The 12246-nt window shown below is 47.6% G+C and overlaps 1 protein-coding gene across 1 annotated transcript in view; it reads right to left on the bottom strand.

Moving 5' to 3' along the window:
• Positions 1 to 656: 656 nt before the first annotated feature.
• Positions 657 to 12246, bottom strand: part of LOC310988506 (B-cell lymphoma/leukemia 11A-like) — a gene marked incomplete at both ends in the record, with an annotated part of 32488 nt that continues 20898 nt past the window's right edge. Inside the window, one exon of the mRNA XM_083975142.1 lies at positions 657 to 2638. Within this exon, the coding sequence (XP_083831268.1) occupies positions 657 to 2638 (1982 nt within the window). The remainder of the gene's footprint in view (positions 2639 to 12246) is intronic.

The following is a 12246-nucleotide window of genomic DNA, read 5'->3' as shown; positions in this document are numbered from 1 at the left end:
TGTTGTCATTTCACACCATATTGTTAATTTCATTGCTGTTTGTAAAAGAAATATTTAATGGCGCCAGTGCCTAGCTTTTCATAGGCAGCCCAATTATTTTCATATATATATATCTTATCTCAATCTTGCATGGAAAATCTTTCACAAAGATCAGTTTTACGTGTGACCCTGCTTGTCTTGATGTTTTGATAATATGACACTGTCCAACTATGTTCCAACACAAAACTGTACATGATATGTAAAACAGTAGGTACTGTATGCAGCATGGGTTCTCATTACTAACGTTGTTTTTTTTTATGTTGAAGAAATCAAAAGTATCAACAGCAACACATGTACAACCAAACCCACCAGCCGAGGACAATTTTCTCTCTAAGTAGCCAAAACACACCGAGCATGCTGTCCAGTTACAAAAAATACAAAACGTGGAAATTATTGCACAATAGAAAGGCTCAAAAAGTTTTGCGTTTGATGCAATAGTATTGCCCCAATGATGGATCATGCATTTAGCTTTTTCCAGTCTGGGATTTTAACAGGGCTGTACTGTGTACTGGTGTCTAACCCTGTTGTCCTTTCCCCTCACTTATCGGCTAGTTAGCCAGGGTCGCTTTTTAGCCGGGGGAGCTGAGAGAGAGAGCTGCCAGCATGCTGCTCTTTGCCTACTCAGTCTTAATGTCATTAGCCAGAGGGCGGTCGTTGTGCCACTTCTTCATGTGTTTCTCCAGAGTGCTGTATACACTGAAAGGCATGTGGCAGATTTCACATTTGTACACGTCCTTGCCCATCTGTCCGTGGGTCTTCATGTGGCGGGTGAGCTTTGAGCTCTGGGCACATGCATAGCTGCACAGCTCACACTTGTAGGGCCGCTCTCCAGTGTGACTGCGTCGGTGCACTGTCAAGTTGCTGCAGTTCTTGAACACCTTGCCACAAAACTCACACGTGTCACTGCGGCGGCCATCCTTGGAGTTTGGCCTGCCGTTCCCACTGCCGCCGTGAGGAGTGCTGGCCCCGCTGCCGGTGCCGCTGCGTCCCGAGGCGGCTCGCTCCCCGTCCAGCTCGCCGGGAGGCGTGGAGAAGCGCAGGCTGCCGTTTTCCGACGAGTGCTCCGACGAGGAGGCGAAAGGCGATTGTCTGGAGTCCCCACCTGTGAAAGTGATGAAGGGGTCCTTGAGTTGTCGTGAGGCAGCGTAGCCGGCGAGCCACTGGGAGTACACGTTCTCTGTGTTGGGGATGGTGGGCATGGGGGGGTCCAGGTCCTTCTCCACCTTGATGCGCTTGGACAGGGGGCTGAGGGAGCCGGGGCTTACTGCTCCGCCCAGCAGCTTTCGGGACAGGTTGTCAGAGGACAGAGGTCCCAGGCCGTTGATGGTGGTGGTGCCTCCGTCCTCCGCCCGGTCCGACTCCAGGGCTGAGTCCTCGTCCACGGGCTCCCGGGACGAGCTGCGGCGGCGGGGGTGCAGGGCCTCGCTGTTCTGGTGGTGGCGGGCCCCTTCTAGCCGCAGGCTGAAACGATAGTCATTCCTCCCCTCTTCTTCTTCCACTCCAGGCTTGCTCTCAATTTCCTCCTCCTCCTCCTCTTCTTCCTCCTCCTCTTCCTCCTCCTCCTCTTCCTCTTCTTCCTCCTCTTCCTCCTCCTCCTCCTCCTCTTCTCCGTTTTCAGGCATCAGGCCGTTGTTCTCGCTCTTGAACTTGGCCACCACCGACTTGAGGGCGTCGGTGGCGCTGCCCATCAGCTCACTGGTACCGGGTTCAGGAGAGCTGGCGGTCGAGAGGCCGTCATCTGACTTGGTGTTGAGTGCTGACGACTTGTTCTGACAGTGTGTCTTCATGTGTCGCTTCAGTTTGCTGGCCTGAGTGCAGGCGTGGTTACAGAGGTGACACTTGAATGGCTTTTCCCCCGTGTGGCTCCGCCGGTGAACGATTAGGTTGCTCTGGAACTTGAAAGTCTTCCCGCAGAACTCGCAAGACTTTGCCTTGAGAGGTGTGCCCGGCTGGACTGCATTAGATACGGTATTAGGGGTGGAACGTGAGCCAGAAGGTGACTGAGAGGTGGAGAGGGGAGGTGTAGCTGAGAACGGAGGCTTGGATCCTGGCTGGAATGGCTGCAGCAGCCGTTGCATAGGGTTGGGCCTGTTAGGGGAGAGAGGCGGGGAAGCGCCGGTGGCGTTCCCAGCCAGCTCGCGCAGACGCCTGGAGAAGTCCATGGTCGGAGGCGGATCTATCGGCACCGAGTTGAGCCTCATCACCCTGTCAAAGGCGCTGGGATGGTGGGTTGCCAGGGCCAGGTCGTCAGGGCTGAGATGATGGCGTGGCGGCGGGCTGAACAGCGGCGGGGTCCGGGGGTAGCGACCCTCACGAGGTGTGGATGCCGATTCCCGACCGGACCCCGAGCCCGGCATCCTCAGGAGGCTGTAGGGACTGCCGTCGGCTAAGTGGACGGCGTGGAGTGGGGGCTGAGAGGAGGCACAGTCGCCGCCCATCCCAGGAGCTGCAGCGACGCGGGGGGTGAGGGGGCTGCCGGGCTCGCTCTCCAGGTAGATGCGGAAGCCGTGGGTGTTCTGGGCGTGCTGCAGCAGGAACCAGGCGCTGCTGAAGGGCTGCTTACACGTGGTGCAGGTGTAACTGCTGGGCTCATCTTTATCTGAAGGAAACACAGAGAGGCACAACGTTGTTATCACCCTGACAAAAGACTTCCTGAACACTCAAGTCATTATTATGACAATTAAAATGATTTGAAAATATATAAAATATCCAATATGATCATCAATAATTGAATTGATTTGTTATGATTTAACTCATTTGCTAATGTCCAAAAACGTCCTGATGTCTATATGACCTGATGTTTCAGACCAAAATGACTCTTGAAATGGCAAACATAATTGGATGAAAATAATTATAACAAAGAGAGACTAAGCTCCTGTTTTGATAGTGTAAGCAAGACTGAATATTAACACAATGTTGTTTAAAAATTGTTATTACAAATATGTGCCACCCTGAGCTACACAGTAAAATATGTTAAAGCTTAAATATGATTTTTTTTTTTTTATAATTTCATCAAACCAGCATTAACTTGCAGTGGGTGTTCACTCAACAAAAGAATGAATAAAACAATCACGAGAGGTATCTCAGGCAGCAAATACACAATTTACACAGTCGAGAAGACACAGGAATATTTCAAACAATAATTGACTTTCAATAGCACTTGCACGCTGACCTGAGATTTGCCTGACAATGCACGCCTAATCTCGTTAAACACACTCATCTCCCCTCCAATGCCTTGTTTACAGAATTAGCAAGGCTAAAGTGGGACATGTATCTGATGCTGCATATTAACGCTGAATACAAATAAGAGGTCACATGTTCATAAATTGTACCAGCGTTTATCACGAAAAACACACATTCACAGCGACAAGAAGCGAAGGGGAAAATTGTGTGTGTGTTTGTGTGTGGGTGGGGAGGCTTCTATGAAAATGCATTTCATGCATTACTTTTCTATTTCTGATATTTCATGCTTTATGGATTTATTTAAATCCTCTCAGGTGAATAGAAAAGGAGAAGAAGGGGAAAGCAGAAGTGAGAGATATGCAAAATAAGAAGCATCCGCCACTTGCAAATGTGCTCCCTCTTTCATCTTTTGGCTTTCTTATCCTTTCTTCTCTTTTTTCTTTTTTCACTGGAGGGCATTTTTCTGAAGTCATTTGCAGACACTGAACCCAAAAACCATGGCCACAGTGTGCTGGAGAGGGAGAACAAGGGAGAGGGAGGAAGGAAGATGGGTCGAGCTCATGTGTGTGTGTATGTGTGTGATTGCGACTATGAGATTCCTAAGATGGTGGATGGACAGTCTTGCATGTTTTAAGCCTGCTGTGGCTCAGAGACAAAGGGGTGAAGAAGGGGCAGAAAGAGAGGACGGCGGCGGAGAGAAAAGAAGGATGTTGTGGATGAGCAATAGAGGGAGCAGATTGGTGTTTTGTGGTTCTTGTTTTTCTCTCGTGTGTCCACGGCCACCGTGCCCCCTCTGAACAATCTCACTTAAAGACCAGAACACGGCATAAAATGTGCACCCAATCAGACCTACACGCAAACCTTTTTCTCTTGACTGAAAAGAGTTGGAAGGGGGGGTATACTGGTAAATTATGGATCATTACAATCTGCAAAAATTACAGTTAATTGCTGCCACCTGCAAGGGGCTTTGACCCACTATGGAATTTTTCCATCATAAAAAAGCCATTTGCCCATACACGTTTTTGCTCCCTCTCTCATAAGCACAAATAAAATGTGCCCATTACATTGGTTTGGCTATATGCATGTTTCCTGATTATGTGTGTTTTTATGGCTTTAAATAGAAAGCCCCATATCACTCGTAAAACGGTTGTAATAACCTGGCTTCTCCTGTTCACTTTCCTTTGATTTGCAGCCTATACTCACTTCCCTCTGCTAATGTGTGAGCAGACAGTGTATATGCATGAGGAGGAAAATGAATTTTCTGTTGTTGTGAAGGACGAGATAGGGAGATGGTGGGGAGGAGGGGCGGGGGGTGTTGGCTCGAATGTCGTCTTCTCCTCCGAGACACAGCCCGCGTCCGTCAGAGAAAAGAGAGCGCTGAGGGAAGGAGAAGTAAGGAGGCAGGGAAAAAGGAAGGGAGTGAAGGAGAGAGAGAAGTGTGGCGTGAAGGGGACATGCCTAATGACAACCCACCACATGTCTGAAGGACACCACAGCCACAACACAGCACTTCAAAGGCAGTAGTCAATTCGTTTTCTTATGTATCAAAAAATGCAGTGTCTTGTGCTATGCAATCACAAGCCCATCAATGGGCATTTGACAAACAGTGCTCATGCCACAAGCAGCGGCAATAATTGTTATGCCCATGCAAGAAGTGGACACATTGATGGGCATCAACAAGCCAGACCAACGCATGCCCATGAATCACTACACTGACAGGAGAAATACCTAAATAAGGCCACCATTGTCCTTAATAGCTGTCCTCAAAGGGACGAAAGGACAGTTATTCAAAAGTAGAAAAGACATTTTACAAGGCATTTGATGGCCTTGCAGGCTTTTTTGCTAATATAGAAGAGCAGAGAACTGTGCAAGGCAGAGAGGATGATCTTATAAACGAGTCTGTCCTCTAATGGAATAAAGGAGAGTTCTCTCTCACACTCTCCGTCTGCTTCTCTCCTTCCAGTAACTCCAAGTCTGTGGTGAGTTAGGGCTGGAGAGCAGGAGAGCTGGGGCTAATACTGGATCTCCAGGTCCCTTTGAAATAGGATCAGCAGAGAGGAGAAATCACACTGACAACCCCTTAGCTGCCATTTCATGGCAGGGGCTGAAAGAGGGGACTTTGGGGGAGAAAAGACAGAAAGCGTAGAGTGAGAGGGAGCAGGAGGATCAGGGTCAGAGAAGTAGGAGAACGATAATCAGAAAAAAAAGGGGGCAGAACTATACTGTAAGAAGTATAGAAGCGGAGCACAGAGCAGAGACATTGAAGGGGTGGGGGCTTAAACAACTTCTTCAAAGCCATTTCAGCACATTGCAACACAAAGCAGGGGGAAGCTATTACAGTGTCTAACGGACATAGTGTGCTGCTATCAGGCAGAGAATATGATCCAGGGCTCAGGCAAAAAGAACAAGACCAACTGACGCAACAAGGGCAGAGGGGAAATGATGGCGCCGTGGACAGCAGATGTGTTGGCCTGTAGCTGCTGATCCTTCTCACACCGCACCACTGTTGACCATACAAAGCAACACACACAAAGCAAATACGGTGAGGCTGAGGATTCATGTGCACTTTGTTCATACAGAGTGCCTCCATTGTCAGGGACACAACCCCCAAACACAGTCACACACACACACTTCTTCCCTCTGTCATCCCACACACAGTATCCAGCAATGACAGGTTAATGAAAAAAAAACGTCATTGTCTTTCTTCCTTGATCACTCAATCAAATACAACATGCACATCGATCCACCTGCTTGCTTAAACTTTCCAGTCATACATCCAAAATTTAGCAGACTTGGCTTGACCCCCAGTCTTTTTTTTTTTTTTTTTTGGTGTTGTCCTTGACCAACCCTGATAGTGGGCACAGGCCGTCCTGGTGTGACCACGCAGCTCTCACTGATATTGGTCATTTAGCTAATGGAGGAACGAGCTAACAGGATTAGCCCGCAGGCCTTCCAAAAGCAGAAGGAGGCGGAGGAGGAGGAGGAGGAGGAGGAAGACACAGAGACACGGAGACACGAGCGGACGCAGCATGTCACTGCCATTTCCCAAAGTTATCCGTCGCCCGGGCTACTGAGCACTCGCACACACCTGAAAAGTGATTATGCTAATAGCAGGTCTTTGCCAATATTCATAAGTGTTTATAGGTGTTGGAGTGAGTGGCTTGGGAAGACGGAGGGTTGTCAATACAGTACCTCTTAAGAGCGCCTCAGCCGTAACTGGCGTTAATGTGATTACTACTCTGTTTATGTCATTAGGGTATTCACAGTCAGGGATTGGACAGGGGTGAAGGGTGAAGCAGGAGAGGAGAGGCTGAGGAGGAAGATGGGGAAGGAGTGGAGGCTCCCATTAGAGCTCTTCTTCAGTTTCTGATTTCATCCTCTTGTACATGACTTTCAGCTGACTTAGCTGGCAAGGGCCTTGGTGGAAAAACTTTGAAACAAACAAATGAACTATAATTATTCATCAGCTTTCATATTAGGATGTTGTGTGGGGTGTCTCACACAGAGATGCTGTGGATCTGTCCCTGGATCAATTTGCATTTGTGAGAATACCTGATAGAGCAGCTGGCAGGCACTGACCTTCCTCCTTACTTCTCTATCTCCCTCTGTTTGTCTGTGTTTCAGTGCCACAGCCACACACACACACATACACACACCCCTGCTCATACACTCACTTCTTTGTCCCGAGCCAGACTTGTTGTGGTGAGCTGAGCCACTGGCCAGAGACAAAAGGCTTGTTTGACCAACACTTGTCCCTGAGACAAAGCCGGATGCAGGAAATACGGTTTACTAAACAGAAAGCCAGCCAGGGAATAGAACAGGCCTAAATCCCAGCCTTTTACAAGTCCGGTGTGGACCGGGGCCTGCAACGCTGGCTGGTGTTGGAGTCACACATTACACAATTGGGAGAAGCTGACCACTAACCGCTACACACATTACACATGGAGAAAAAGAAGAAAAAAAGGCGGGGGGGCATAGACAGAGGTGGTGGGGAAAAGAGAGTGGAGCCAAAGATGCGGACAGAGAGAGGTACACCAGGAAAAGAAAAGCCACACTGGCATGAACAAGCAAGGGGAGGGGGCAGATGGCCAGATAAAGATGCATGGTGGTCTTTGAGGGCCGGTGCCCAGTAGAAAGTAATCTGCTGGCTGAGGCTTTGTCTCCAATCAGACTTTCACACTTCTTACCTTTCCTTTCCGCTTCTCCTTCTCCTGAAAGTTGATAAGAGCAACAGTGGAACTGGGCCGTCTCTGAGCCACTAAGAAACCATTATGGACAGATGGTCCTCACACAGAGGCCAATGAATGTGTGCACCATACGCAATAGACACATGTGTGTATGTGTGTGTGTGCGCATGCTGGGGAAGTCAGTGTATTTTTCATATGGATGCACTTTTGCGTGTGAGTGAGTGTATCTGTAATGGGCCTGTATGCTCATTGTCAGCGAGTATGACCACATGATTGTGTCCATATATCCCATGCATTCAGGTATGTGTGTGTGTGTGTGTGTGTGTTTTGTGTGGGTGTGTGTGTTTGTATTTAACACACTTGCCGCAATCATTTTAAAATTAGAATCGCTCTATGTTGTCTGCAACCTTAGTCCCTTTGATCTTTTCTCGGTTGAACTGTATTTGAACTGACCATCCACCTACCCATCCGTTTGTCTGTCTGTCTCTCTCTCTATCCCTCCATCTATCTATCCATTCATCCATTCCCACTAAGCCCAGCTGGACAGCTTCGTGCTTGGGTGCGGCTGGGTCCGGCAGACCTTATAATAGGCTGGGCCGGCCGTGTCTCTGATGCAGATCATTATTTGCTCTCTGCTTACCAGCGACGGTGGGAGGCCGCACTCTGTTGTTTCTCATCCCAGCTCTAATGGTACAGTGAAAAGACCTCTGGGCTTCTAAGCTTAACCAGTCTAATTAAATGGACCATCGCTTATGTAAGCATCCGCAGAGATTATTTATTGAGTTGGGATCCGCTTCACAGGATCAAACTGCCGTCAACAAAAGCCAACGCTCAGTAGAGTAGGTATTAAATAAAGGAGAGGAATCAAAGAAACTGCAAACTGCCAAGTGTCAGTTTAAGCACACATATCCAGGTACATAAGAAGACTTAATCAAGCAGGAGTATTTTTGGACTCGGGCAATATCCCAGATGGGCAAGGAGTCTCTGAGCACTTCAGAGGGGAAATGTGAAAAGTGTTCTGTCAAAGAAAAGATATGTCTCAATAAACCGCAGCTTAGGGGGAGGAAAGTAGAGTAAAGTAGGCTAATGAAGAATCTAACAGGGTAGAAAAGAATTGAATACAACACAATAGAGTAGTGCATATTTATACTTTCACAATGCAGCATTCAGACAAGAGCATCTGCTGTCTTTCCTTACAAGCATCATCCCTGTTTGAAGTGCACAGACAAGATAGCCTCAGTGAGACATGAGGCCAGCAGCCTCAGCTTCACTATCTCTGCATAGCTCAGCTTATGACAGGCTGGCGTCCCTGCAGAAAGGATGGAGGGGGACCAGGGAGGTCGACTAGCTGCACATTTCTGCATAAATCTCCAGATAGATAGCATCAGGAGAGGAAAAACAGGGTAGGGAGGCAGGCAAGCAGCGAGGGATGATAAGGCCCCCGGGGCAGGGCATTCGACACTGTCAAAACTGTTTCGTCTCCGGCTATTGGACGAGTGGAGCGCGTTATGAGCCTGCATACCATTTGCCGGGACGCGATTTGGCTTCACCGGAGCATACAGGGCCCTGTATCTGACCTCCCCGCTTTCCCCCTCTTCAGTCTTCATAGACATGCAGGGAGATGGACAGAGCAGCACAAACACCACCGGGAAAAACACTATGAAGATCTGGAGTGAGACTGCTTTTTTCTAAGATGTTACCTGTGAATATTTAAGCAAGATGAACGCAAATCACAAGAGGCCAACATGTCAGAGGTTTAAGATGCCGTGTTATTTGACAAGCTCAGGAGTTTGATCCAGAACAAGTCAAACCCCACGAACAGCAAGGAGCGGGAGTGACAGATGAAGGCTCACAGACGGTAATGAGGCTCAAAAGTCACAACATGTTTGCTAAATGTAACACAATGAAGAATCAGCACCTCTGTGAGATAGATCTAAAAACATGTGCGCCTTTATAAAAACTGCATCATTTGAGCTTTACAACATTGATCTATGTCATTTTGAATCACCTGTATGCAAAGACCTAGAGCCAGAACATGTGAACTGCTAAACTGCAGTTTTGTTTTAACCTTGTAGCTATTTCATTATTTTCTTCCATCATTAATTCATGTTTACCGACAAAAACCGAGAAAGCCTTGGCTGTATTTTACATGTAGTTTATATATTTTATTTAATCCTTAGATAAAGAATTATATATGTCCCCTCTGGCAGAGGTACATCACCAGCAGCACTGTATCATCTTTGCATTAAATCAACTAGCTTAGACAGGCAGGAACAACCTCCATTTTATAGTAAAAATGACTGAACCTTTTTATTAAAGGTTCTGTGCTCTCAAGTGTGACACAGATTTTCTAATTCTCTGGTATAGCGGGGTTTTCCTCTCTAAGAAAAGGTCTCATTGAGTAAAATGTTTGACATTGCTGCCGTATAATGTCAGTGTTTCTGTTATTGTGACCACCTTTTTTGACTGTATTCCCGTATTAAGGACTAACTACTACTACTACTAAGTGAAATGGTTGGGTTATGTATGAGGTAAAATCAGGACTCAGTCTGCACTCATAATGAGCTTCCACAACACAGCATATATGTTACACACAGACATATACGTATAGTTACAGTCATGAATTAAAAAGTGCAGGTGAAACAAAAAGGCTGCATGCTCTGTTGGGAGAGATGAGGGTGTGAGAGTGAGTGAAGAGGGAAGAGAGAGCAAGTGAGTGAGTGAGAGGAAGAGAGAGTGGGGAAAAGTTGAAGAGGAAGAGTGGGCAGTGAGGGTTAGAGACTTTGCCTGATCTACAGGCACAGACCTGCAGCCGGGGTATGTGAGCTGATGAAATACACACACACACACACACACACACACACACACACACACACACACACACACACACACACACACACACACACACACACACACACACACACACACACACGCAGTCTATCTGGACTGAGTAAACACTTCAGTGTCTGGAGGATAGAGTCATTGCCTCCCTCACTTGCTCTCCGGCCCTCATGCAGCCTGCATGCTCCTCCGTCACTCCTCCTTCCATCATGCTATTTCCTTAACATGCTCTGATGACAACACTGAGAGAGGTTAAAGTGGGTCTGTCTCACACAAACACACACAGACTCACATGATCTCCCTCACACATTTTCCTTTACCTCTAAAATCTCTATGCTTGGTCTATAACACACAAAACACGCTCACACAGTCATTCTTTTCTGAAGCTCCAACAGACGCTATACATTTGGCCATAAAACACCTGGGCCACGATATACCTCTCATCTTCTCCACCCACTCATTTAGTGGCAGACTGATCTCAAACTCCATCCATCAGGCCAGTCTTTTTTTTCCCTCCTACCTTTTGCCTGAGGTGCTCTGTCACTGTAAATAATATTTCCAGAGAAAATGAGACGCACAGACTGGGCAAAGGAAAGAGGGAAGAGATGAGACGGGTGAAGATACTCATCATTATCTTAATCTCTGTGGACTGCAGGTGGAGTACTTTGAGGGTCCATGCATTTTCTGGGTTCCAGATGCACGTGGATCAGCAGGAAAATACCGTATTTTCACGGCCTGGTGTTTAAGCGGAAGTGGGGAGCAGATAGGAAAGACAAAGTTACACTAATGTTGACCTCGGTTGTTTGTTCCGAAACACACAAACTCACACACACTCACAGACACACACTAGGCCCAGAAGCTCTCAAGCACGGGCCATCATTTAGATCCCAGTGAACAAGGGCCGTTTTAAACATGCAGTTATTTTTCACCCTGTCCTACCACCTCAGGGTGAGAGGACCAGGGCATGTGAGCTTGGGCCAACCATAGCAGCTCGTTATGCATATGAGCCTCAAGGCATTGTGGAGGGACATGGCACTTTAAAACAAGAGGGCCAGTGTGTTGGAGTGTCCCGTGGCCCGGAGCTGTGGAGGCTGAGGGTTTAACACGCGTCCCATCTGGTGTGTGTGACTGTGCGCACGGTGGTCGAGTGGTTAAAGAAGCATCAATAGCCGGACTCTTTAGATCAAGGGGTATCTCAGGTCAGATGTGGCTCACAAATCTGTTTTTTCCCTAGAAACGTACAAGTGGAGAGGCCTATTGCATGTACATGTGGTGACCGCAGAACTAAAGTGTGGGGGGAAATTCAGGGGAGAAATGTTCAGTGTATTTTCTTTAATGTGCATATCATACATCCTCGTTTCACCGAGTTATACTCACTGCAATGTCAAGCCAAAGATGTGAAGTTCACTTATCCTGTAACAAGGACACGGCCACTTGCAGTGGGACCTCAATGCTCCAACCGACCGACCACTATCCGTTCATCCAACCCTCCATTTCCTGTGCCATTATTAATTCATGGAGGAGAAAACAGTGCTGGGCCACTTCTCAACTCAGACTCTTTCCAAAACCTGATTAAAATTGCAAAATGGCCTCCTGTTCAGCCCTATTTCATCCCCTTCAAGACATTCTGACAGAAGCAGGAAGTGACACAGGAGAGCGAGGAAGTGTAATACTGCTGCTGCCAGGCAGACTTGAGCAGCTTCACACCAACAAGTGCTTCACCTTATTGTGGACAACAGAAATCACACGAGTCAAGGTCGGATTGTACATTACAGGGCACAGTTTTCTTTCCCACTGACACAAGACTGTACTGTCCATGCCATGGAGAAGACTATAGGTTTAGAATGAGCCAGCTAATACCTACATGTAACGTTTACCATCAATAACAGTCCATAAGATGGATGGGCCATATGCTTGGCAATGGCAGGCCACGCTCCACACAATTCTTCATCTCCTGGGCTCGCCGTACCAGATTCCTGCTTACTAATTGAAGACA

Source organism: Trachurus trachurus (assembly GCF_905171665.1).
Source record: "Trachurus trachurus genome assembly, chromosome: 1".
NCBI classification, from domain to species: Eukaryota; Metazoa; Chordata; class Actinopteri; order Carangiformes; family Carangidae; genus Trachurus; species Trachurus trachurus.
This window is presented reverse-complemented; position numbering and strand designations above follow the sequence as displayed.